We start from the raw sequence: 27,312 nt of genomic DNA, 5'->3' as shown, positions 1-27,312 counted from the left end.
TTAGCTCTTCATCATACTTGGTCCATCTTTCCTCAAATAGATCAGCTACTAATAGCAACAGTGGCGAATTCTAAGTATCTCCTGCTGCTTTTGGGACTTGTTAATCCTTTTGTAGGTTCAGTTTGGATCAGATAGACAGATAGTTTACATGGGGAGCCCAACTTTTTAACACCGATGCAGGCTTTGGCTTGAAAATGCCAGAGCCACAGCTACAGGACCAGGATTTAATCAAATACAGTAGACAGCACACCACAATTAGCTCCCATTAGGTATCTGAACCTTTCTGGATATTAATGATGTTTGGGTCCTGCTAGCTCCATCTGTCACTGGGTGCTTTTGTACTTTTGCAGTTAAACTGATAGTGTATTTCTGGGTTTTATTAACAGTGTTTTAGTGATTTAACATAGCAATGTAGTGCAAAATTATATTGATCATTGTTCTTATGCTTACGGAGTTCATGGCTTTGGATAATACATTCTGAGAAACAACCTGATGTTTGGATGAGTCAGGTAAATTAGAGAAATGATTTCTTAATGGAAAAAAAAAAAACCCAAACCAGACAACTGGGATGCCCCTGGGAAGGAAGATTGCATGACAAGAAAACATTTAAAGAATTCACTCCTTGTATTTAGCGGCAGATTTCAGGACGGGCTCCAGAGTGCCCAGAGCTGCCTGGGTCCTGCCTGCCCGGGGCTCTGTCCCTCTACCAAATGGGTACAAAATGTCCAGGGAGCACCGGGTGCTGCAAGGTGAGAGCTGTGCTTTTGGGTCGAGCCCCTGGTGCTGGTGGGGCACTGGTTGTGGTGGTCCCCGCAGGGAGCGGGGTCAGGAGGCACCTCTGGGGTCAGGAGGGATCAGGAGCTGTGGGGAGAAGACGAGTTGGCGGGTCAGGCCCCTGTACCACGGTGGCACTGAGCTGGAACGGAAAAGCCGTACTGGGAAAGGAGATTGGAAAGGAGAAGGGATTGAGAAGGGTAAAGGAGGGGAGGGCAGATATTTAAAGTTGACCCCATAACCAGGAGGTCAACAGCGGCAGGAGGAACTGTTGAAAGGTGTAGGTTAGAGGAGCGGGGTGACAAAAGTGGTCTTTAGATTGATGTGTGCTTTTAGTACAGGGATACATAGGTGTTACAGTCAAGACATTTAAAAATGGACGGACAGCATCCTCTACCCATTATACAGGAGGAAAGAAAAAGTCCAAATAGCTGGAAAAGAGCTGCCTACTTCAGTCTGTAAAATAGTCAGAGGTGCAACACTTAATGCAAATGTAGGTGCGCTGGAAAGTGCTGACTTCGCAGCTTTTCTTTCTTCCCTCCTGGTGAGGATGAAGCATGCTTCCTGGGGTCAGTCTGCATTGGTTCTGCGGGGCAAAAGGAGGGGACAGGGTGGTGGAGCCTCTTGTGGAGATACACAGCCCATTTACACTACAGACGTGTGTGTCTCCTACCAAGTCTGAGCAGCTGGGTTTGGGCAAAAACCAAGCTGCGGAATATACTAGCAAGGTGAGCAGGTCAGCATCCTCTAGTCATTTCAGTGGAAATACCAGCAAAACTTCTGGACAAATAATTTATTAATTGAAAATGCGTTTGGCACACTTTGTTCAGCTGAATGTAAAGAAAATGATGATGGCTGGAAAAATGAGACCAAATTAAGCTAAACTTGCCTTTAGTTTAAAAAGCAACTGAAATAACCACACATTTGATTTGGGAAAGTTGTCATTTTTGCTATGTAGTTTTGCTAAGGATTTTTTTTTTTTTAACATGACATAAAAGATCTCTATTTGAAGTTTGCCAGTTTTTCCTCCAAGTTCTAAGCTAATTACACAGATCTTGAAAGAGTAAATTAGGTATAAGACCTCAGACAGGTCTACAGAACTTATTCAAGAAAAGAATCCTTCCAGCTCTGGTAAGGAGTTATACTTTGGTTAGATAACAAAACCAGTGTATTTTTTTATAAAGAGGTTAAAATACTAATATTTTCTTCCTTGACACATTTTTTTATACCAGAAATTGGTTCTTCCATAAGAACATGACCATTTATTTTTGTAACTTTTCATTCCAGCCTTGGGAGTGAAGAGATCTGAGTTTTATCTAAGTTCACAGTCCTGGAATTTTGATTGATCTGAAAATAAATGAACATTTTTATTACAAAGTCTCCATCGGCTACAGAAGCATGCAGTACTCAAATGCTTCTTTATGCTCATAAATTAGTTTGTAAAAGCCTATTTCATAGCTTCCAAAAAACCCACAAAAATCTCTGGGAAGACATGTTTCTTATCTCGTTTGCCCATCAGTTATGGTCTGCAAGCTTCTTAAAATTAAATTCAACTTCAAATACTCCTCATTGAAAGACATGCGCACTGCAGAACTAAGGCCATGCCCCTGAAGACAAAACCCCTGTGTTGCTTATGTAAAGGCAATTTCACCAGCTGACGTATGTCAGCAAACTGGCAGCTACCGTGAACGCCTGAGCACGATGATGACGTGATTTCGTATTTATCTTATGATTGTGCTCACAAATCCATTTAGCTGATTTTTTTTTTCCTTTTTCGTATTTCCACTGAGGTTGTGCACGGTAGGCAGGAGTTGCAAAGCCTTGGACGTGAGCACGAGATTTAACGTAGGACATCATGTGTAAATAGACTGAGCTCGAGTCCTGTATCAGCAGACCTGTTAGGCGCGCGCTAAATTCCCAGACTATGCTACAACGCTTCATTGAATAAAGGGAAAACTTGTGGCATGCTTAATGGTAAATGCTTTGCTGGAGTGGGACCTTGCCCACCAACTTATTCCAGATGGGGTCTAATTCTGGAAATTGCTGTTCCCTGAAATATCAGCGTTACCTGCTGCACAATATGTTTTACTGCTGTCTCTGCAATTCCTCTGCTTAAATGTAGGGACTTAGATGTAGGCAATAACATGGGAATTAGGTGTATAAACTGTGTTACGCTCCATGGAAACATAACCAATGCAGCTGACAGACTGCTCACTGCTGCGTGCTCTTCAAGTCACCCCTAAACAGCAGTCTACACAAGAAGCTCCAAACTCTATTGAATTTGCCTAATGGAAGAATCTAATGCCCTTTGGATGTCCTTCCTGACCTCCTGCAGAAGTTTGGAAAGGCATGGGTCTCTTCTGTAGCTCGTGTCACATCTGCCACCTTTGTGCAGTGCTCCCAGGAGTCCTGAGACACCTCCAATGGTACTTGACATCTACACTTGGCAAGTGAGTCAAGTACTTTATCTTTAGTGACTAGAGCAGGAACTTCTACACTTAGATTATACATAGATACCTACATTTAGACACTAAAATGTTCTATAGGGTGGAAAATATCAACATTTACAAAAAGTATTTTCATGTTATCCATACGAAATCTATTCCAAAATATTTATATTCTTTAATACTAAAAGCAACAACAGAGACTTGCCGGAGTTTTAGCACAGCTGATTAAAAATCTGTGCTTCCTTACCACTCACTGAATTGGCAGCCGAGCGCCGACCGTATGGGCTTCTTTTAGGGAAGAGAAAGGGCTCTGTATAGCTAAGAGGTGTCTGAAATTCTTCTCTGCCTACAGGACTTTGAAGCTTTCCTTATAAATTCCTGACAGAAACTGACTGCACAGATTTTATTTTGCCAGCCAGACAAGATAAATGACTGTAGAAAATCTCTTTCTCCCAGGGCCAGCAATTCTGATCAAAAGAACCCAATGTATGGCCTTTTGCAAAACTAGCAAAAGATAGGAGGTTTCAATACCGATGTGCCGTGCATATCCTGAGCTTTAAGAAAGAGCTGAAAGAGCTTTTTGCAGCTGAAGAGTGGGGGAATAAAAAAAAAAAAAAAAAAGATTTCTGAGCACCTTGCCCCAAATGCAGGCTTGTCTAGGGTAGGTCAGGCTGTGAAACATTCATGCTATTCCCATAGTCTTAACTGGTTGTACCTTTCTGTGCTTTTATTTGGATGTGCTAGGATATGGCAGGCTTCAGTCATTTTGTTATTTTAGAGCACTGTAGATAGTGTTTTACAGCCATTAACCTCTCAGCTATTAAAGCTATTAAACTTAAGGAATTTGAAGCATCTAAGTGCTGGGAATACTTTCTAACTTGTGCATTTCTCTCGTATCCTGAGGTACAAGAACAGATATAACAGAACTTGCGTGTTTATAAGGTCTGTCCGTATAAAAAAAAAAAAGAAAAAATAAAATTTAGAGCTTACTAATGCATTTGCTGTAACAGATGCAATACTTTGTTACATCACGATGTCTCCTTGATGATCTGGCTCAAGCTCTGCTTGCATGATGCAGTTTTGCTCCGAAAGCTAGATTTGGGCCAGCTCGTTTGGCTGAACAAGATGAGGAGAGTACGGAGCTGTGCCATCATGCCAAAGCGAAGCTGGTAGGAACAATTCATCCTTCTGTGGTCTTCACCCTCTCCCTTGTCATGCAGAGACCACGTGCTGCAGGAGCCGGATGTCCTCCTACACACCTACCGGGTGACTTCCAGCACAGCTGGCAGAGCAATGGGACAGACCTTTTTGGAAGGCTGGATGAAGAAGGGGGCGGAGATGGATAGGAGGAATGGAGAATGGAAGCAAGCCTGACACTAATTATTGTACTGTAAAAATAATTTTCTTCAGGATTTCTGACTAAATAAGAGTAGGAAAATACACAAGGTGTACAAATCTTGTTTTTTTTTTCCCCCTAATAACTAAAAAATCCTATATATGAGAAATCTATCAACCAAACAGTAACACTGAAGGGTACAGAGATAGTCGCAACTTGTCTAGATAATACAAGAAAGGTAACCAAAGTCTTAAGCCTTCATCCATTTTATTTTTGTACAAAATCCCACTGACACTAAGCAAAACTGTTCAGAGCTATGTCATTGTACAGACGTACTAAGCATTTTCACATTGGATTAACTAACTGTTCACTGTACGTGTATGAAGTAAAGAGCAAAAGATATCTAGAGGACAACTGCTGCCTTCCCTGTGTGTTTCCTGAAGATGATAGTCCCTGAACCCAGCATGGATGGCCACATACTAGACAACTACAGTTAGGTGAGTTGGATCCCATTCACTGCTTTTAAAATCCCTTGGCCTGATAAGGGGGAAATGAACAGACTTTCAACAACATGAAACTATAATTTATCAGAGATAAAATGGCAATTTTCTTCTAGGTACTTACATTTTCTGTGTCTTCTGCAGCTGCAAAACCAGTAACTAGCAAATGAGAAACATACCACAGACCGATGTCATGTGAATGATGACAGCTTCAGCTGATGACAGTCTACTAACAGATATGTTTCAAAAGAAAGAAAGAAAGGAAGGAAGAAAGGAAGGACAAATTTAAATAATGACCTGGCTCACCACTTGATTATATTCCATATACTGCTTAAAATTGGTCTGTAAAGGTGTCCAATTAATGAGAAAATGGACCTCCTTGCTATGCAGTGTCTGCTCCAATCTTATCTAAATCAGTGGAGCTACATCTCTGTAGCCTCATTTTCAGGACAAAACACAGTGTTTATGCCAGTATTATCGCAAAGATGAGTATACTGAAACTGGCAACTCAACATGAACAGTGCTGAAGGCCTTAATATGGAAATCTTCTGTCTTTCAGCATCCGCAGATTTAATTTTGCATTTTGAGGTTTTAAAATTCATTAAACTATTCCTTGCCTTATTCATCTGAGTCATTCTTCAAACTCCTTCCAGCATTCTGTTTCTGATTAATAGTTATTAAGTAGTAACACCCATCATGTGAAAACAACTATTTTATCCTGGAAAATGTAGCAGTTCTAATAACTCTTAGTATTTCCACAGTGGAATGTGAACATATAGGATACAACCTGAAGCAATGCTAACCTTTTGAAATCTCTCTTTAAAGAATATTGTGTTTCTTTTGCATTTTCATTATGACTGCAAGCTACTATGTTTTCTCAATAGTTCATTTTAATAAAGCTGATCTTTCCTTATGTGTAGTAAACAATAAAGCTGATCTTTCTACTGCAGGAACAATCTATGCTGTAGAAATAATTAAAGCTATAATTGTGCAATATGCCAAAAAGAAGGGTAAATTGGATAATCCAGACATCTGTTTTTGTTCACAAATGCAATGTAGAGATCCATAAACCCATCAAGGGTAAATACAGACTGCTTTGTATTTAAATTCAAATCAACTACCTACAGAAGAGGATGTCTATTTTTTATTAGAATGGTTGGGTTTCAAGGTTCTTAACAATGAGGCTCAGTACATATTTCAGGTGAAACCATGGAAACAGCAGGAGCCATTTTACTCAAAATAGAAAACCCACAAATGACCTTGACATTTAAAAGCTGATGCTGCATGTTGTCATTTAGAATGTGAATGATGGGCATATTATCAAGTCCTCTGTTCCAAAATTTTTCCTGGTCTTCCAAGAAGGAGTATTTGAAAGCTGGGGACTTCTCTCACCCTCCCTTTTTACGGGTGCAAGGTAGGAAAGTAGAAAATATGCAGGAAGACATGACAAACTGTAAGTGATGGCAGTGGAGCTTGAGAGGGTGGCACTTGGAGAAATTCACTTGCCTCTGAAGACTATTGTTTGAATTCTGTCTGAAGACCCAACGTATAAAACTTCTCCCCTCAGGTAGCTGAGTGTGAATAGCTTTTTGTTATCAATGTGTGGAGAGAGAGAATTTTTCTACTGTATATTTCTGAATGATACTAAACATTTCAAAATACTGCTGAATTTAAGGATTTCATCCTTTCAAGGCTTGATGGACAATGTGATTTCTTAGTCTACAACCCCTGCATAAAACCTTAACTTCTACCATCTTTAACCAGTTGAAAAATGCAAAGGTATTTTGGCTTTTTGCTGTCAAGCTATCCTTCTGGGAGCCATATTTCGCTTCCTGTTGGAATGATATGCTTTCCGCTGAAACGTAATTGCTGGTCCAAGGCTGGCAGGGGGACAGGGGTGTCAAACTTCTCAGCACAGGGGCTCTCTTAACAAAGCCCTGCTGGAAAACACACCTTCCAAGAGGGGCTGCCCACCACTGTTTGTCCCTGTCATGGACCCGCTGCCAGGGACAGGCACCTCGAGTGGTGGTTAGCACGTATGCCCTGGCATCGGCAGCCTGTGCCTTTGCCCTTGCCAGTGGGTAAGAGTGCGTCAATGCCACGTTTGAGTAGGGTTGGCGGTTCAAGACTGTTGGGTTAAGTTCTTTGCTGGCACTAACTTCTACAGAGACACTAACTGGAGGTCATGTTTGGGAGGACGGGGCTGGCACTCTCAGTTCTCCAGTCTGTTCTCCTTTGAGAAGACGACCATATTTTTTTTCCCCAGGTATTCAGGATCCCACAGACATAGAGTCAAAGACACTCCAAAAGAGGTTTCGGATGCATGTGGGTTCTTTGTTTCTCAGAAGACAAAAAATGGGCTGAGTGAGGCAATAACATGGAGAATAAGTGCCTGGCAATGGAGAATTTACCATTGGCTTTTGTGGGGCCAGGATTTTACACTTTGACTTTGGACAGCATTTCATCTCTTGGATGTAGCTAACACTTAAAAAAAAAACCCTCGTTGAATTCACCACTGCCCCCACCTACTAATTCACAGAACACAAACCAACACATTTTGTTGGGATTTTCTGCTTACACGATGAGCAGTAAAAGAGCTAGCATTGGGCACCATATAAGGAGAGAGCTGGAATGCCTACTGCAGCTTGGTTTCCTTCTCCAGTGGTTTTATACAGCTCCATCGAATTCACGCCCTTTCTTTCAGTCTTCAGGTCAGGTCTTTACCTTTATTTATTACTAGTGTGAGTATAGTCTGCGTGTGAATGTGCCCGTATGCACGCAGGTGTGCACCTAAGTATTAATAGTGTTTACTGGTCTTCTCTTTCACTTTGTTGAGTAATATTTGTATTTCTAAATAAGATTTTTAATACTTAAAGAAGCCTGCTAACATTGCCCTTGAAGCTTTACTTATTTTGCCTTGTCCTCATGCTGGGAGCAGCTCTTCCTTTAGGTGACAGATAGGAAGCTCAATTTCTGACATTTCAGATCCAGCAGTGTCATGGCATGAAAGGCAAAGTAATAGCTGCAGGGACAGCAATGACAGACTAAAAACTTCTGAGTGAAAATCTGCTTTATTAGCATGATTCTAGACAGGCTTTCCTTTTAAAGCTATTGAGGATTAATTTTGCATAGCCATTTTATATGTAAAATAATTTAATTCCATTCACCACAGGTAATGTTGCACGTTGAGAGTGACTGCGCTGCAGCATTTCTTGTACAAACACAAGCAATGTCCCTGTGGACGAGAAGGGTTTCTGAGGAGCAGTAAGGACAATAAGAAACTCAGTGTTTGCTGCTGCTGACAATGGGAGCAGCAGTCCCACTGATGCTGTATTTGACTCCAAGCCTACCATGAGGACCTTGAGGCCACACTCCACAGTGTGTCCTTGACCACTGCACAACGCCCATGTCCTACTGGTCCCTACAGACATCTAGTAATAAGTTAACAATTAAGAAAAAACATTTATTTTGAATAAGAAAATAAAAGATTACCATCTGGGTGCCTGGCTTTGGCTGAATGGACTCATGTTCTGCGGCACACCTAGGTCAACACTGCTCAACCCCTAAATTTTCTCAAGTTGTATTATTGGTCACAAACATAACAGACGAAATAACATTTGCTTAGTATCTAAGGCAGAACCCAGTTCCCAGCTGGGGTGAGTGGGGGAAAGGGGCAGATAGAGACTTCTCCCGCCACAGCAAAGTGGAAAACGCATATGCAGAAGAGGGAACTGCAGTCCCTCAGGCCCTCCTGCAATTCTACTTCTGGCAATGCCTCGCTCTATTCTAGCCAGTATTTCTCATGAGAATCTCCCACCCTCCTGCTAAGATTTAGCCTGATAACTCAAGTTAAAATGAGAATAGGCCTCCCCAAAATGTCATGACAATAAGCATTTTACAAGTATCTGTGACCCTCAGCTGAAGAGCTGCACAGGCGAGTGATTTAGCTTAGCTGATACAGAATATTGTCATTTAAAGAGGCACTGCAACAGCCACCTTCCTCGTCTTGACAACAACGAGGTAGCTGGATCACATCAGGAGGCAGCAGTAGAGCCTGCAGTAGGAGACTCAGGGCAGGAAATTCACTGGAGAATAAATGGGGCTGGCTTGCTTTCCCCGCTTTGAGAAGGTCTCCTCCCAGCCTGATGTATCTCCACCTGTCTCTGGTGACACCCAGGAGGCACAAGAAACACCACCAGAGCACCCACCAGCTCAGTGGTCACCACATCTCTGCTCTGCTGCCTCTCACTTCAGCTCCAGTGCAGCAAGTTTCCCCGGTCCCTGCCCAAACGATGAATTCTGGATTAAACTCAGTGTTCACCCTCGGTGGCAGCTGGACAGCTGTTCTCAGTCCCATGGGTAGAACAAACCCAATGGTATTTTCCCAAACCCAGGGGAATCGTTTTGTCCTATAACTCAGATGAGAATTGGGGCCACAGATTGCTCAGGGCAATAGTCGGGTGGTCTTTAACATGGAATGGGAGGCTGCAATAGTTTAAATTTCCCATTGGCTTTCATATCTAAGCCTCCATGACTGCCATGCCTGAAAGCTTTCTTGGGTCAGCAGCTGCAGAGGCTACTGCTTGCTGAAATAAGCCTTCAGTATGCCCACATTAAAAACATGCTTTCAAGGATAAAAGGTGAATACTGTTTCAGCATATGGTTCCTCTTAAAGCATTTCCTTCGGTTCTTTTTTCAGCCTTATAATAATAAATACATAACTTCAGGATAATTCTGCATGCATTCCTCCAAGAGATCGGCGGGTTTTATTTGTATAGGGACCCTAAGGTTATAAAATATGCCCTGCTGGCAAATATTCTTCCTAAAAAACAACAAAACCCTGCTCTCATATCTGGCCTAAATCTGTTTTGAACATTGGTGCGTATTTACCAGCTGCTTTCCTGGCTACTTTTTTGTAACTTCGCTTTTTAGACTGTATTGCTTCAGACCAGATAATTGTAAATAGCTCACTACATTCTTTTCTGGTTTTCATATCCTAGGTAGAGAATTTAACTTAAGTGCTGGAGAGGTACAGTAGACCCAGGGCTTTGAAATGGCTTTACCACTGCAGAGGTAGGGAGTAGAAGTCTTATGGATTTATTTCAGACTATAATTTTCCTCATTTCAGTAGATTTCACCCTTTTCAGGTCTATTGAAATAGGAGGAAGCTTCTGTACTGGCAATTGAAGAACATTTTTAATATTCTCAGATTTACTGAACCAATTATGTTAAATCACATTTTGGATGGCAACGTATTTCAACATCTCTTCTTGTGACTCCTTCTTGGGTTACTCTTATTTTGTGCTACCTTTTTCTATATTCCTCAGTGTTCAATTACTTTATTGCTACTCACTAATTAAACTTGTTCATTATTTTATTTAAATGTATTGGTTCTGAATGACACGCACTTCCCCTGGACAAATGCTCTTTCCCTTGGTGTGAAGGCACAAGCTCCGATTCCAGGTGGCACATCGCTAACTCCCATCTAGGTGACGAGCTGGGGTGACACCTTGAAGCACCAACTCAGACACGGGCACAGTCTAGAAAGATGTATTTGATGTGTCTACCTTTAAATACACTGTAGATTTACTTAGAAGCTGGCAATGAAATTGATTTTTTTTTCTTGCTCTCTGTTTAATGGTGCATTATAGATTTTGTGGGGTTTTTTGCCGTTTTGTACTAAATTCCCCATGTTTTGCAGTTGGTGATGTTTGTGGTGTGGGCCTGCTGTGGCCCACAGCAGACTAAAAGCCCATTGTGTCGTGGTAACTGGGACTGGGGGATGATGACTTAGGAGTTCCCAGACATTTTTATGTTCCTGTGTACTGACTTTCAGAGAGGATATTTTTACCCAGTGGCATTCTTCCACGTTTCTTCTATTGTGGCACTGATATTTTGTGATTTTGCCAGTGTGTTTCCCCTGAGAGAAACTAATGATCAGGTGGGGGGGGAAAACAATGAGCAAATGTTCTATTTTAATATGGAATTTTGAATTCGGATATGGGCAAAGAATTCAAACAGATTCAAACTGTTATTTCGAAGTATTTTGACTTTGTCACTTAACATTTAAAACTCGCACACTTAAAGGCATATAAGTGTAGAGAGGAGAATAATGTTTAAGGATGGTTAAGGTCATAATGCATGTATTAACCAAATATAAATGCATTAGCCTATACATGAATACAGAATTCTTGCCAAAAGGCCGCTGAAAGGTGACATTGAAATAAAGCGGCAGATGCTGAGAAACAAGATCTCTGTGAATGAGAGTGAGAGAAAAATCTGGTTTAGTCTTTGTTCATGGCTTTGATCCCAGGTTCAGACGATGCTTCCATGCTTTCAGATGAATGCTTATATCATTTAAAAGGGGGATGTAGTATAGGAACAGGGACTTCTGGGGAAAAAAATGTGAACGTAAAGAGTGAAATGGCATAGAAAGGCACAGTACAACTCCCTTCTTCCTCTCCCATGTAAAGTCTGTGAGTATCTCATGTCTCCTTAATGCCTGATACTGTAGGGAAAAAAAAACGCTTAAAACCAGAGGTATAGATCTTAGGAAACAATTATAAGCATTAAATGTGCCTTTGCATTCAAGGCATATACTGTATCTCACCTTACTGCTGCTAGGCTACCACAGCCCTGTATACATTCCTAACAAAGTATCCTGGTGTTTAATAATCTGGTATATTTTACTTGTAAATAACTTGTAAAAAAGACATCTTTGATGATTAGCTGCTGGATTATCTGCCTTCAGATACTCCTTGCTCGGGACTAGAGTGCAGCACTTACAGCACTGCGCTGCAGGCTGAGATGCGGCTCAAAGCCACCCGGAGCCTTGTCACCCTGCCGTGCCTGAGTGAGGGGCTCCAGCCCAGCTCCGGAGCAGAGGAAAGGGCCTACTCCTCTCCCCAGTGCAGGGATGGAGGAAGCCCTCATGACTCTCCCCAGACCTGAGAGACTGCCCATATAGAGGTCCTGTGCTGACCCTGAAAGCTTCCTGCATCCTCCCCCTTCCCTCTGCCCCACCAGACAAATTCCTAGTGCAGTCTGACACGTTGCAGGATTGGGAATTAGAGCCCCTGCCTCCTAGTTTGTCACTTATCATTTATCAATATGATCTCCAGAGGTTAATGGTATGTAGAACAAGAAAATGTACTTCAGTTTCTCCTTGTTTCTTCTATGCTTTCTCTTCTAGTTTTGTTTTTTATTTTTTCAATTTTATTTTATTCTTTATACTCCTTACATCTAAAAAAAACTGAGACTTTTTACATTCAAATTTATTTTTCAAAATAAGAGCTTTTCTGTGTGTACTTGCATAGGAGACACATAAATAATTGAGAGTCAGTCCTGTTTTTAAGATGCTTAACTAGCTTGTTCAGACAAACACACTTAAACATTGGGTTTTTGCTTGAGAAGGAAGGTCTAATTTTGAACACGACTGTTAAAATTATCCCAAGTAGATTCACTATAGTTTACCTTCTGAGACTTGGCATCTTCCAAAACAAAACAGTAAGCCCTACAGAATCATCACTATGACTCATCTCGGTGTCATGGGCTTTACCCTTCTACTAGGCACTAAAAGGGGAGCCCGTGTTTATAGGCATGGTGCCGGATTCAGCTCTGCAATGGGCAAGGAATGTCCGATTCCTTCCCTTTGCCACCCTTTGCACGGTGGCCTTATCACCTGCTGCTTCTGACTGGGCCCCCGCACTCATGCAAGCCCACCTCACCGCCTCTCTGTGCCCGATGATCACTGGATGGTCAACTGAACCCATGGCTCCCACTGCCCTGGCCCCACTGTGGACCATGGGGCTGTTCCCAGGATGGGAGGGCATGGCACACGTAGAAGAATGACCTCGGTGAGAAGAGGTATCCCTTTCTTCTCTCATAGGTACTGATTAATGCTGATAGCTGTCACCCCTAAGCTTAACCATTATTTCTGAGACTGTCTTTCTCCTTTCTTCCATTCTCCTATTGCCTCCCTCACATTCACGGTTTCTTGATTTCATTCATGAAAGTGTAGCTAGCTCTTCTCTGGAGACTGGCAAATGTTAAGGTGGATTCTTTTGAACAGTATCTGAGTGTGGTTAAGCTCATTTCTTGTACTAAATGAGCTCTTTAGTTTAGGAGCTGCTGTTATAAGTGCTCTCTCTGACATCCCAAATAAAAATAATGAGCAGCTCTCTCCCAGCAGTGAGCTGCCCTCGGGAGTTCATTAGGACACTAGCTTTGTGAGGGTCCCTGAGGAGTGAAGTTACTTGTCCTTTCGCTTTATGCTTCCCAACGCTTACGCTCCAGGAGGACCTACAGCCTATTAGCCTCCTAATGCACATCCTGTTTTGCTTATTGCTTTATTAATACTGGGCTGGGAATGAAGAGCAGATGTTGCCCAAAAATGGCAGCAGTGTTAGGGAAAAGGGGAAGGAAGACAAGTGTGCAGATTTATTGCTTTTGTGGCATACCATCAAGTGGAAAACCTGGCTGGAAGTGTGAAATACTGAAGAAAAAGCAGAGCCATTAATTCATGCCACCTTTCAGCTGAGTTCTTCTCTCTCTTCGTGGCCTGGAATAGACCAGGCTGAGGCACCTCATTGGATGTCAGCAGCTCCCTGGATTAGCAGGGACATGTAAAGCCTCAGATCCATCACAACTGAAGTGTGACCTTAAAAAGATGATGCTTTTGTAGCTCTGTTGTCTTCTGAAACTAATAACAGCTCATGAGACTGAGTTAAGGTCTCTCCCTTATGAGGGGCTCTTCCCCTCATCAGTTGACTCTCTATCAAACTGTTCCTCTGCCAAGAGGTCGTGTCCCTCCAAGAACAGCAGCCGAGAGCCCTGTGCGAGCCCTCCCCACCACACGGGAAGGAGGTTGTCAGCTGGGAACTGAGGAACCACTAAGATGAAGGGCCTATCTTCCACTAGTCCTGACTTAATGTCTTTCACCAACACAGCTAAATCAAAAGTAAGACGTCGGCCCACGTCCTTAATCTAGCAAAATGGGAACTACGTTCTTTCGCGGTTGTAGCCGTAAACAAACGTAGCTGTAAACACCAAGTCATTGCTTTTGTGCTTGAGGGATACCATATATTTCAAATTCACTACGGTGAAACTTTAAAAGTAGGAAGTTTGCATAATAGGTCTTACGCATTTATATTTTATCGTGAACTCGGGTACCATTGTTGCACCTTCTGTAATCAACCTGTCAAGTGAAGAGAGTAATATTGATTTCCCATTCACCACTTGGCACTGGATGCTCATACCCACTGCAGACTACAAATACTGTCCTTGCTCAGCTAACCTGTTATTTAAGTATTCAGAGCCAAAAGTAAGCAAGCAGGGAAGTCAGGCATTTTGGCAGCTGTAGTCAGCTGGAGTAATTTCCTAAAACAAACATCTTCACCTAGTCCCAAGGACAATTTTATCTCTTGATAAATTGGCCACTGCAGAAAGAACTGAAATTGTACCTGTTTGCAGGCTGTACTGTTTGTAACTGCTGTGAAGGCTGGGAATGCTGCACCCTTATATTTTCCCATGGGATTGGAGAACGCTTTTTTAATATCTGCTGTTATTCTGTGATCTCATGAAAATTATTGTTGGTTTTTTACAATAATGGCTAGGAATCCTGGTCATAGAACAAGATCCCAAAGCGGTTGTATAAATACATGATCCGTAAGGCTTACAAACTGCAGTTGTTGGTTCATCATATACCAGTTCAAGTGCAATGGAGTTACTGAAGTTTAATGGGTTGCTGCCTACCAGCTAAATTATACACATGTTCTCAGGGGGGGCTCAGTGAGATGACTGAGTTTAATTAAGAGCTTGTCCTTGTTGAAAGGGGCTATCGTCTCTTCCTCTTTCCCCATGGACTTCCCCTCTTCCTTCCCTTTTTTTTTTTCACAAGTTCTTGTGCTCCCATCCTTGCTGAAGTGATCCAGCTCATAAAACCAGCAAAAAAATGTTTCTTTCCCTTGGGTTGGTTTCCTGCCACCTCAGCTTACTGAGGGCTGAGCTGAGTGCCAAAGCCGGTGAGAAGGAAGCTGCGGCCATGAGGGGCTGAGAATGGAAGAGGAATGAGAGGAGCTGCAGCAAAAAGCTGTGGGATGATGGGGTAGAAAAAAACATGTTAGGGACCTTATGTAGAAATAAAGAATCATCGAGATGAGTTTCTCAAGAATCCTTGAAAACCTACCTACCTGAATCAAAAAAATACTAAAATTACAGGCCTAGCTAACCACAGAACTTTGGGTACCTTATCGACAGGAGAAATCTGGTGAAAACCTAGGGGAAAAAAAAGTATTGTTTTGGCTGTGTTGAGATTGATCTGTTTGAGTGCTAAGCAAGCACAAAGAGGTATCAAGCACAAGCTTGATAAAAATTGAATATGGTATCCTGTGAAACTATCTTATCGATCAAGATTATAAATAAGTAAACAAAAGTGGTGAGTCAGTCTTAAACACTTATTTTTTTTTAAAGGAGGGGAAAGAAATCAAACATAAACCCTGTGTCCTGCCAGAAAAGCACTAGCTATTCAGAAACGTGTAGGATATTATACCTCTTTGGTATATTCCTTGGCATGGTAAAACTTAGGGCAAAAAGAGGAACACCTGATCAGTTCACTCTCTATCAAACCATAACAAATGTAATAATTTGCAGGACTATCTAGGCTTACTTTAGTACTAGAGATTTAAAAACAGAGGCTTGAGAGGAAAACAAACCACTGCAGCTCAAGACACTACACAAACTGAGAGAAGGGGATTAGGAGGAAGCTCCATGAGGAGTAAACTCCAAACTACTTTTCCCAGGTTTTGCGTGTGTTTCCCACTTCTGGAGGTGGCTCACATTGGAGACAAGAGCCTGGATGAAGTGGATCATCAGGTGGCCTGGCTTTCTATTTTCCTAAAAAAAAAAATAAATTAAAATTAAATAATTAAAATAATAAATCTCTTTGTTCTTTCCTTTCACTTTTCAGCAGATGCTGAAATTGAGATTTCGTCTTCCGAATATTTCATTACCTTTCCCACAACACATCACACCACGGAGCATCCTAAATGCAGCCTTGGGGCTGACGGGCAACCGTGCCGACTCTTGGCGGGGCAGGGGGGTGTCCGCTGACTTTTCTCACCCACGGCCGCGAAGCTGCAGCTCCAGGGGGGAGGAAAACAAAGGCTTTTTGCCGGTCCCTCGCACAGCCGCCCGGCTCACCCTCCGCGAACTCTTGCCAGGGGATGGAACTTATTGTTTTATGGTTCTGCCCTGGCGGTGCGGGTCGCGGGGGCCCCGGAGCAGCTCCCTGCCCGGCGGCGAGGGGAGGTCGGAGGGGGACGCGAGTTACCGGCCGGCGTCGCCCGCCCCGGCGGCGACCCGGACCCGGCGGCGGGCGGCGACGGGCGCGCCTGCGCTCGGCCGAGCCGCCCGGGGAGGCGGAGGCGGCCGAGGGGGACCTGGCGTTGGGTGACAGGCGGGGCGGGGGCGCAGGGCCCGGCTGGCTCGCCGGCTCGGCCGCCCCCCCGCGCCGCAGGCTCGGTGAGTAGCCCCGTCTTTCTTCCCCGCGGCGGCCAGCAAGGAGGGAGCCCGGTGCGCCCCGCCGGCTCCCCCGCCCTGCCCGCTGCCCACCCTCCGGGGGTGGGGGGAGAGCCGAGCCGCCGCCGGGGCGCGGTTGCCGGGGCTGCCGCTACCTCCCCCGCCCGCCCCTCTGCGCGGCCGCACCGAGGAGACAAAAGCGGACAAAGGGAGGCAAAACGCGTGTTTCGCTGCCGGGGTAGGCAGGGCCGGGCATCGCTCGGCGCTCGGCGGCCACGCGTGTCCGCGGGCCACGGGGGACAGCAGACGGGCCAGCTGGGGCGGCGAGATCGGCCCCGGGGTGCCGGCTGCCGGGGTGCCCGCCGCCGCTACCCGCCCCCCCCGCCCCGGCGTCGTCTTTGTTCCCCTCTCCTCCGCCCGCTGCCGTTCCACGGGCCGCCGAGTTGTAGCGGAGTATTTATTTCAGCGTGTTTATTTTTAGGCTGGAAAATAAAAGGCTTGGCACGGCGACCTTTGGCTGTCGCACCCGGCGCCAAGTAAAAGGGTCGCGCTCTGGCCGGGGCCCACGGACGTGTATGTCCGTCCCCGCTCTTATGTAAATCCGTCTGCTGTCCCCAAGGACGCGGTCACTGGGGCCGTGGGGCGGCGGGCGCTCCCCGGAGCTCAAGGGCTCACGGCAGACCCCGGGGTCGGGCGGGCAGAAGCCGGGGCGGCGGGAAGGGGGGGGCGCAGGGGCCGGCGCCGCTGACCTCCCGCGCTTGCTCTCCGCCCCGCAGATCGGCAGCGAACCTTCCCCCGCTCCCGGAGCTCTTGTCACCGGCGTCGGCGGCGCGAAGAGAAGAGGAGGATGCGGGCGGCGGAGCGGCGGCGGGCGGCGCTCCCCCGCGGCGGCCGGGCCGGCGGCGGGGCCCCAGCGGGCGGCTGCTGAGCGCGGCGCCGCGGGCATGCGGCGGCGGCGGGGAGCAGGAGCCGCCGGGCAGCGGGGACGCCCCGGCGGGCGGGCGGCCCCTTGAGCGAGACGGAGGGAGGATGGAGCCACAAAGGACTTTGGCTGACACGTGCAGCGGGGCGGCCGGCGGCCGCGGCTAGGGCCACCCCCCTCCCCTCCCTCCTCCCCTCCCCGGTATGCTGCGCTCCCGCCGGGCCCCTCAGCGCGCTCGACGCACGGCGGCGATGGAGCCGGCCGGGCTGCACTGAGGCGGCGGCCGGACCCAGCATGGCCTCGGCGGGGACCCCGCCGCAGCGGCGCCCCGGGGCGGAGCGGCCGGCGGCGGCCGGGGGGGGCCGGGCGGAGGCGCCGCGGTGCCGCAGCCTGCCCGCGCTCGGCGGGGCGGCGCCGCGGGGCCGCGGGGCCGCGCTCGGCTCCCCCCTGGCGGCCGGGGGGGGCGGCGGCGGTGCCCCGCCGAGCCCCGCCGCGGGACCGGCTGCCGGGGACGGACGGGGCGGGGGAGCCGCCGCCGCTGGCGGGGCTGCTCGGTCCCCCAGCGCCGCCGCCGGCAGGACGGAGCGCGGCCAGCCGGTGGCGCCCGGCCGAGGGGTGTCCCCCGGCCCCCCGCCACCGCCGCCGCCGCCGCCGCCGCCGCCGCTGCTGCTGGCGGGCCCCCCGGGCAGAGCGTGCCTGCGGGCCGTGCTGGCTGACTCCCGCTTCTTCTTGGTGTGCATGTGCTTCCTGACCTTCATCCAGTCCCTCATGGTCTCCGGCTACCTGAGCAGCGTCATCACCACCATCGAGCGGAGATACAGCCTCAAGAGCTCGGAGTCGGGGCTGCTGGTCAGCTGCTTCGACATCGGGAGCCTGGTGGTGGTGGTCTTCATCAGCTACTTCGGGGGGCGCGGACGGAGGCCGCTCTGGCTGGCCGTAGGGGGGTTTTTCATCGCCCTGGGGGCTGCGCTCTTCTCCTTACCTCATTTCATCTCTCCGCCGTACCAGATCCAGGAATTGAACTCCTCCGTCAGTAACGAGGGCTTGTGCGTGACTGGCAATGGCACCGCCAAAGAGCAGTGGGACTCGCCGGCCTGTGTCAAGGACTCTGGCGGAAACGACCACTCTCTCTATGTAGCTTTATTCATTTGTGCCCAAATCCTCATTGGCATGGGCTCGACACCCATCTATACCTTGGGACCAACCTACCTAGATGACAATGTCAAGAAAGAAAACGCCTCGCTTTACCTAGGTAAGGCATCTAAGTACCAGGGTGCTTTGAAGGCTGAACCCCAGGTCTCGCTGAGGGACCTGTTACAGCTACTTCTGCCCTGTTCCTTCTGCACAACATCTGTGCTAAGTTTTCCTTCTGAAGTGAACTTTTGAAGTAAAATTGCCGTGCTTTCCTGTTTTAAAATGTTTTGCAGAGTGGTGAAGAGCCATGACAGGTAGTGTCTGTAAAAGCAGCTGCACTCACACCCTCCTGCATGGGGAACGGGGCAGCAGAGAAGGTCGGCTTCTCTGACGCTTTTCAGCATTTGGCATTAGCCAGTGACTTTTTCAGAAAGCAATGTTAAAAGTTTGCCGTGCCCCTTCAAGTTACTTTTTTGCTAATACAGAAGCTCTGCATCATCCCTTTAGCCTAGAGTCTCTATCTATAATGTTAATGTTTTATAAGCACTTTGAGAGATTTTGGCATGCTTTATTTTACTTTTCCAGCATTCATTTATCTTTAACTAGCAATGACTTTTTGGCTGGCATTTATAAATTATCTGGCAACTCAGAAAGAGTTAAAAAAAAGGTTGATAAAACAGCAAGTAAAACCTTCAGGGTTAAGAGCTCGGTTACAGGAGCTCAAGGGTTTCAAAAAATCAAAGTCCGATCTGGCACCTGGCTTTCAGCAGGTACAGACAGGTCTTCCTGATAGTCATTCTTAGGATGGGAGAAAGGGATTTCTCAGATAACTGAGTGCTAAACTTTTTGGGAGTTTGAACATGAAAACGAACACCATACGTTTTTGATTGTGTAATGTGTAAGAAGACTTGACTATTCTCTGAATTTGCATTAGTATCTTACGTGGTTCTGTAAGAAATGAGCCTCATGTACTCCTTCAAATTCTTTTCCAATAAGGAGAGGCACTTACGGGGCTGAGGGAGCTGCCAAGGGATTTTGGATGCTCAGCATTACCATTTGCAGTTCAATTTACTTTGGCTTTACGATAACCGTGGAGATAATCATTCCATGTAAAATAGACGTGCACAAAAGGAATACACTCAGGGTGTGTGTGTAATTACTTTATTAAGCAGAAGTAGTGATCCGGATCAGTATTTTTATTCCTTTTGACCTGTTCTTCAGCAATTTGGCTGTTCCCTGAACCGTTTTAAAGCCATGTGCAGTCTAAGTGTGGTGTCTTGAGAAAGCCTGAGGCACTGTTGGTTTTTGGAAGGAGGCAGAGGTATTATCTGCGGGGTTTTTTTCTGTTGTTTTCACAGCATTGCTAATCTGCCTGATGAAATAGTTGACAAAGTGTTTTCCTGCTCTTCCTCCCCTCTGAGAAAGGTTAAGTGGTATGGAAATTTAGATTAACCTGGAAACAACTTTATTGGCAGTATGAAAAAGCAAAGAATCTTGTTGCTGAGGTTAGTAACTGTAGTTTGGAGCAGCAGAGAAGGGACTGAAACTTTTGCAAACAGTCCTCAAAAACGTGGAAAAAAGGGAAATGGAAACGCTGTAGGGGAGGAATGAAGGGTAAAAGAGTTGAACGCTGGGAGAGGAGGAAGGAGGAGGTCGGTGGTCGGAAATCCTCGCTCTGCAGGAGAAACGATGCCTGCCACCGAAGCGCTTCTACCGCAGGAAATTGTAATTAAGTGACTCAGGTAACTTTTAATTGCAGCAAAGATCATCCTTAAAGTTAACAAAGGTAAAAGACACTAGCAGCTGTTGGAAGACTGTGTGTGACCCTGTCGCCAGGCACTAAGTCAGCTTTGATCTATACCGGCAGTACCCTCGTAGAGCTGAAGTTCCTATGTAGTGACTGAGGAGGTGAAGATGAGGTACCCAGCTACAGCGTACATGAAAAATGTATGTCTGTGGTCTGATTGTGTCCACAGGGAGAAGAATTAAAATGAACACAAAGCATGTTCAAACATCGAGTGAAATGTACCATCACCTCCTTTCAGTCTTTAAGCTACTCAGGGCTGGAAGCAATGTTGCTTGCCATTGGAAATCTTGGTATTATCTTTTTTAAATAGTCTGAAATTCTGAGGAAACTTTTAACTTGTTCAGGTTTGAATATTTACCTCACTTTATTTAGACTTAGGCCAGTGACTTTTTGAGGGGCGGGATAAAACCTGAGTTCTGTGAAAAAAAAAAGATCATTGTTTGGCACATTGATGTGAACAAACATGGGGTTTTTTTTTTAGCTTCTCAGTGGTTTGGAATGTTTCATGTCCTCGAGGAGAGCAGTTTGTGGGGAGCAGGCAGCTCAGCCGGGCACAGCGATGGGATAGAGGTGGCCAGGGCATGGTGCCTGCCTGCAATGCCTGTTTCTCAAGGCAGTGGGATTTTATTACTAGGGCAAGCTATGCAAATGATGTCAAAATGTAAAAGGTATGTATGCGTGTAGCCATGAGCTAACAAAAAGTCTTGGAGTGGGGCCTGGGAGCTGAAGTTTTGAAAAGAGAGGAAAGCCCAGTGAAACAGATCCCAGTCACACAGATACATGTATCTGAGCAAGGACAGTTAATTAAAAAACAAAGTATCCTCTAACACAAAGTGGAAGGTTGCTAATGTGTGTGATTGTAATCATGCTGCTATTGTATTCTATGTTGTTTTGGTTTTTTTTTTCCCCAAAGAAAAGTAACATTAATATAAAGATGTGTTCGTTTGTCTACAATCATGCACATGGTAAAAGTTCCACCGAGCTGCAGAACTGAAGAGCTCTTCAGCCCCGCCAGTGTGCCCACTAATCGTAGGTCAGTAAAGCCCCCCTGAGTATCGCTAATCCTGATTCTGCAAAAACTCACCTTATGTGGCTGTGGAAGCTATTTTATTTATTTTCCAAGTTAATCCAGCTCAGGGCTCGAGTGGCAATAGCATATCCTCTTAAGTGTAGGCATGCGAGCTCAATGTGGACAGCTGTTTTAACATTCCTGGCTGGAAGTCCAGCTCTCAAAAAACATATTTGATGCTTATACATAGTCTCTTGGCTGCCTACACTTAAGTCCATCTGTCAGGGTGGCACGGCGCCAGTTTACAAGGTGGTATGTCATTTTTAGTAGGACAAAGGTGCCAAGCGGGGACGTGTATTTGGGCCGCTGGCATAGCGATGTGCGAGCTCACTCTTCTGTGGGATGTTTCTTCCTCGTGAAGGCAGTGCCACCTCCGGGTCCTCCTGCCCCTTAAACCTGGTGGTGCTTTGATGCCCTGATGCTAACTTTGAGAAAATGTATGACATCAGGCTTGGAAACAAGTCGTGATTGTAACAGGTGCCTAGGAAATATAAGAACCAGCTCCCTTAATCACAGATAATCCAAAATGGAAGTTGCACGCTTTCTGTAAAAACTGGGCAATCACTAAGTTGTCTTTGTCAGCTCCTAAAGTCTCTTCCTTCTGTGCTCAGCTGTACTGTAGCATGTCTGTTGTCAGCTGCTCAATGTGTGCAGGTTCTCCTTTTAATTAATTAATTATTTGAATTAATTGCCATTTAAGTTGGAGTCGAATTGGACTTCGTGAGCCTTGTTTTGTACTGTTGGTGGTGTTTCTACTACTTGTCAAATTCTAGCACTTACAGCATGTTTTGTGCTTTTTCGAAACTTTTTTTTTTTTTAGTAGGGATCCAGTAATTTGCCTTGAATGTGAATTTACCTCGTAATTGTATCAGGAATTTTAAAAGCAGTTTTCTTCAGTGTGGCAATTTGAAAGGGACGTTTTATTAGTGCAATTACAATGCCGGAATATTTTTTAACTATTTTTCTTCTTTAGCAAATGTTTATTATAATAAAAAAAGGAATTTGCATTGAAAATTCATGCATAGAAAGTCAACGTTAGGTTTTACAGAAATATTACATTAATGAGAGTATTTGAGCATTCAGGAATCGCTTTCAACCAATACACCCCAAAAATGGATAGTGGATTAATTAGTAATTGTGCTAAGGATAGTTTGTTTCAGTTTCCAGAATGATATAGGCTGGTCAGGATATGATATGAGAAAAGGGTCTAAGCCAGTTTAATTTCATGGAGACTCTCCATAGTTTTGGGAACAAACTGTAATTACAAAACACAAAGATAAAGCTTTTATGACATAAAAGCTGAAAAATTGGATAAACCTGTGTAAATGGGTTGGTGCAGATAATGGCTTGAGAGCCAGGGAAGAAAATCCTTTCCTAACCTGGAAAAAGAATAAATATTTAGACTAGTTTCAGAAATGTTTTGGACTCTAGCTTTGTTTTCATGAGGATCATTTGTGGGTTGCTGTTCCTAGCATTAGGTAAACCATTTCACTGTGACTATATTCTGCTTGGAAATCACCTTCTTACCAGTGTTTTACAGCTGGATGCTCTGTGTACCCCTCATGTCTTTTACATAATTCCCCCAAACCTGTATGTATGTAGATTGTATTTACTGTATTTCTAGTTAAATCTATCCCTATATCCATGTCCCACCTGGAAGGAGCGGGCAGAAGGAGTAGTTTCACATACTCCATCAGGAACCCACCGCCCCTGCCTGGGTCCTGAGGCAGAGTGCAGCTGCTGAATGAACTGTGTCTCCGTAATGCGCCGGTGCCTGGATGTTGGCACGGGAAGCACAGGATTTTTGTGCCGCTGGGATTGATTTGTCTTGGTCTGGCCCCTTCTGGGATTATGGATGCCACCGGAGGACAGGAGCTGGAGCCTGCCAAGGGCATCAGGTCCTCTGTACGGACACTGCAAGATCACTGAGGTTTTCCAAGGCTGGAACAGGAGGGACTGTCTGGAAGCAGCAAAACGGCTGACCAGCATTTCATTTTATTGTCATCATTCAGTCGGTGATCACTTGTGGTTTACATTGAATACGCTTCCTGATACTTGGTACCCGAAAAGGCTAGTTCCTACAGGGTTTTCTCAGCATTGATCCCTATACTTAGTAAACCCTACACACACAGTACATTTATTTTTACAACATGCCTGTGAGGAGGGAGGATTTTATGAATCAAAAATTGAAGCAAAAGGGCATTGAAGCTGAAACTGGCAATGCTGTTCACCAGCATTTTTTACTGCTTGCTGTATTTCCCTTGTAAAAGAGCTGCGTGCTGAGCTTATTCCTCAAATACAGGATTTTAGTTTTATCTGAGTGAAAGCCATGTCTTGGTTTATCCATAGGCTAACACTAAGACTTGGCCCATCAGCAAAATCCTTTTTGTGCAGACTTGTCATTGCTTTGTTTGCACACCCAGCTGGGCAGAGCTGCGCTGTGCCCTCGGCTGGGCATAGGGAGCATTTTGGGATGCAGGTGAAGTGACTGCAGGTCTGTTTGTGCCTGTGGATTATGCTGTTTTCCCACACAGATGATTTAGCACACAGAGGGTTCAGTATTGTGCTTCTCTGCCATTTCTGTAACATCTTTTTTTGTTAAAACGCTGATCAGGCAGCAGGCACAGTTCCTAATAATTACTTAAAGTAGTGCTATGCAGGTTTATTATCCGTTCCTATAACTGAGGAAATAGAAAGATAGGTTTTACTTTTCTTCTCCACTTTGTCTCCTGCTCCAAAGGTGGACTAATAATTTTTTTTTGTATTGTTATCCTATATATAATTTCTTTAGGCATTTAGAGAAGGTAGGGTTTAGTGTCTGTGTAAGCAGTGTGAGCATACAGTGAGTTCAATGAAAGGTGGGGGCAGCCTTTCCTCTGAAGTTTTCTGCCCGAGGGGTTTAATGTTGTGAGTGATACACCTTCACTTGCCCTGCCAGTGTCACGTCCCTTAGGGATGCTTCCTGCATCTCTCCTGCGGTGTCCTTGCCATGAGCTGTGTCATTGTTCACAAGCAGTTGGATTGACAAAGCATGGCATGAAGTTACTGGCAAAATGTGCTTTGCCCTTCTTAGGAGCAAGAAGAGACTTAGGCATGTACTTCCTTGTTTGTCTCTTTACTTTTATATGAAAGGAGAAAAACTGGGTTGGGTCCAGGGGTCTGAAATGCACTGAAGTCTCAGGCCTGGTTGTGTTCCTTGCTTAGCATTTGTCAAAATGCTCAGCGTTTTATTTCTGAGCCTGACAGTGCCCTTTTCACCTGCTGGAGCTTGGGAATGGTGTTTTCTCGGAGATCAGCTCCTTTCTTCTCTGGCCAGCTCTGCTGCAGGGCTGGTTTGGGCAGACAAGTGTCTGAACCTGCTGCGGTCCCCGGAGAAACTTGGAAACTTAGATGTGAAAGTGGCCTTTAAGTAGCAGCTTGTTTGTACCTTCTCCCAGGAACTGAAGGCTTGGGACCTAGTGTCTGATTACCCCAGGGCTGGAAACTTTAGCTCTCTAGCTCTCTGCTGGATACCGTGACTATTTTGTAAAGGGTCACTGTAACTACTCCTGTTGCAAGTGGATTAGAGGTGCTTTGTGTTTCCTGCATTTTTCCCTTAACTTTCATTCAGTGGTGACTCACCTGGGAGGACTTAATTGCTGTGAAAGTGCTTATGCAGTCAAAAGAGAGGAGACCGGATTTCTCCCTACCATCATTCAAAGATACCTGGGTTTCTGTCTTGGCTGTGCAAGGAACATGGACAATGGTAGAAATGAGGCTCAACCTGCTGTTTCATCCTGAAGGCCAGGATCTAAAAATTCTGATTTTTAAAGTAGGTGGATGGATTTCATGCGTGGATATTAAAAGAGCAGAAAAGTAACTCAATCAAATCAGACTCTTCAGTCTCGCACTCTCTTTTTAATCCCATTTTAAGTCTTTTTCACCCTGATAGCATTTTAAACCCCTTGTTACTTGGGAAGCATGAACTCAGTTTTCCTTTTTTGTTTTTACATGCCTTTCCCATTTCTTCTGAAAACAGTTGTGGAGTTACCATGCAAAAATGGCACATACTTCAGCTAGTCCCCTCTGGCAGTTGTTGCCTCTGTTGACTGTAGGGGTCAAAGTAAATGTTAGCTCTGCTTCGCGTTGCTGATGGATGGGATGGTGCCACGTGGACTCTGAGGGCAGCGCAAACCCATCGCCTGCCTTTGTGTGAATCGTTGGAAGAACTGTCAAAATCTCAGCTCCAAGTCCAAGGGTGCCTCTGCAACTTCCCCTCAGCAGCTCTGGGAGATGCTGGGAATCGTTCGGGCTGTAATCTGAAGGCGCTGAAGTGGCACAGTCGGAAGAGGGAAATGTTTTCCCTGGGGAACCTGTGGAAGTGAGAGCTCTGCACAAGGAGCAAACAACTTGTGGTTGATGAGAAGCTCAACATGTCCCGGGAATGTGCGCTCACAGGCCAGAAAGCCAACCGTATCCTGGGCTGCATAAACAGAAGCGTGGACAGCAGGTCAAGGGAGGTGATTCTGCCCCTCCACTCTGTTCTTGTGAGACCCCGCCTGGAGTACTGTGTCCAGCTCTGGAGCCCCCAACGTAAGAAGGATATGGACCTGTTGGAGCGAGTCCAGAGGAGGGCCACGAAGACGATCAGAGGGCTGGAGCACCTCTCCTATGAAGACGGGCTGAGAGAGTTGGGGTTGTTCAGCCTGAAGAAGAAAAGGCTCTGGGGAGGCATCACAGCAGCCTTCTAGTACCTAAAGGTGGCCTACAGGAAAGCCAGAAAGGGGCTTTTTATAAGGGCTTGTGGTGATAGGACAAGGGATAATGGCTTTAAACTGAAAGAGAGTAGATTTAGAATAGATATTAGGAAGAAAGTATTTCCTGTGAGGGTGGTGAGGCACTGGCACAGGTTGCCCAGGGAAGCTGTCAATGCCCCATGCCTGAAAGTGTTCAAGGCCAGGCTGGATGAGGCTTTGAGCAGCCTGGTCTAGCGGAAGGTGTCCCTGCCCTTGCCAAAGGCATTGGAACTAGCTGACCTTTAAGGTCCCTTCCAACACAAACCATTCTGTAATTCTGTGAGTCTAGGAACTGTGTTGGCCTTCTGAGTCCTGGCATCCATGCTTTTATTCAAGCACTGTGGTGCTTTTACCACGGCTCAGTTGGACTATCTGAGCACATGGGCTGAAGCTAGCAAAGTTATGACAGCAGACAACTCTGCAGTGTGCGTGCAGCTAATTTCACTTGAGTCAGCCAGATCTGTACCCCAACTCCTTCCAAATGCCCAGAAAAAACCAGAACATGATGGGAAAGAATATGTCAGTGTCCGGCAGCACGGAGAAGTATGGGCTGTGTCTTGCTTTGTCACCGCACAGTTGGGAGTTTGGTCATCTGTTGTGCTGTCACAAGGCCAGAAATTCAGACACACTGCATGGCATTAACGGGAGAGCTAATGAACCAGGGTCTTTCCTCTTCCCTCCTTTTCTGCCACAGGGAATTTGTTCTTACCTGAGAAGTGGGGAAGCGTGAACAGAGAAACTCAAGTGCTATTTTACGCTGCCGTTAGACCTGATAGTCTAATCTAAACCCACTAATTCTCATGTAGGTAAACAGTTTACTTGTCAGCAAAGACAAATTACACCAGTGAAAAACATCGTACACTGGTATGAATTACATTTCATGGTAAATTTGTAGGAGAGACGCAGTTGGAAAAAAAAACAAGTATATTTTTACTTGTAATTTGAACAAGTGGTTACAAAAATTATTCGAAGAAAATAAATGTGAATTGTATCATTTGAAGAACTTGCAAAACAGTACTGCGTGTTCGCTA

At 45.6% G+C, this 27,312-nt stretch overlaps 1 protein-coding gene across 2 annotated transcripts in view; it reads left to right on the top strand.

Annotated features, from left to right (window-relative positions):
* The first annotated feature begins 16,466 nt into the window (after positions 1 to 16,466).
* SLCO5A1 (solute carrier organic anion transporter family member 5A1) overlaps positions 16,467 to 27,312 on the top strand; it is an 86,488-nt gene continuing 75,642 nt past the window's right edge. The window contains exons 1-2 of one of the 2 annotated variants that reach the window (XM_074577245.1): positions 16,467 to 16,577; positions 17,351 to 18,748. In XM_074577245.1, coding sequence (XP_074433346.1) covers positions 17,791 to 18,748 — 958 coding nt within the window. In that variant the 5' untranslated portion in view covers positions 16,467 to 16,577; positions 17,351 to 17,790. Of the gene's footprint in view, positions 16,578 to 17,290; positions 18,749 to 27,312 lie in introns of those variants that run through there. The other variant, XM_074577246.1, reaches the window with a different exon arrangement.

Source organism: Larus michahellis, chromosome 2 (assembly GCF_964199755.1).
Source record: "Larus michahellis chromosome 2, bLarMic1.1, whole genome shotgun sequence".
NCBI lineage: Eukaryota > Metazoa > Chordata > Aves > Charadriiformes > Laridae > Larus > Larus michahellis.
The sequence above is the reverse complement of the archived record's forward strand: the minus strand, read 5'-3'. Positions and strand labels throughout refer to the sequence as shown.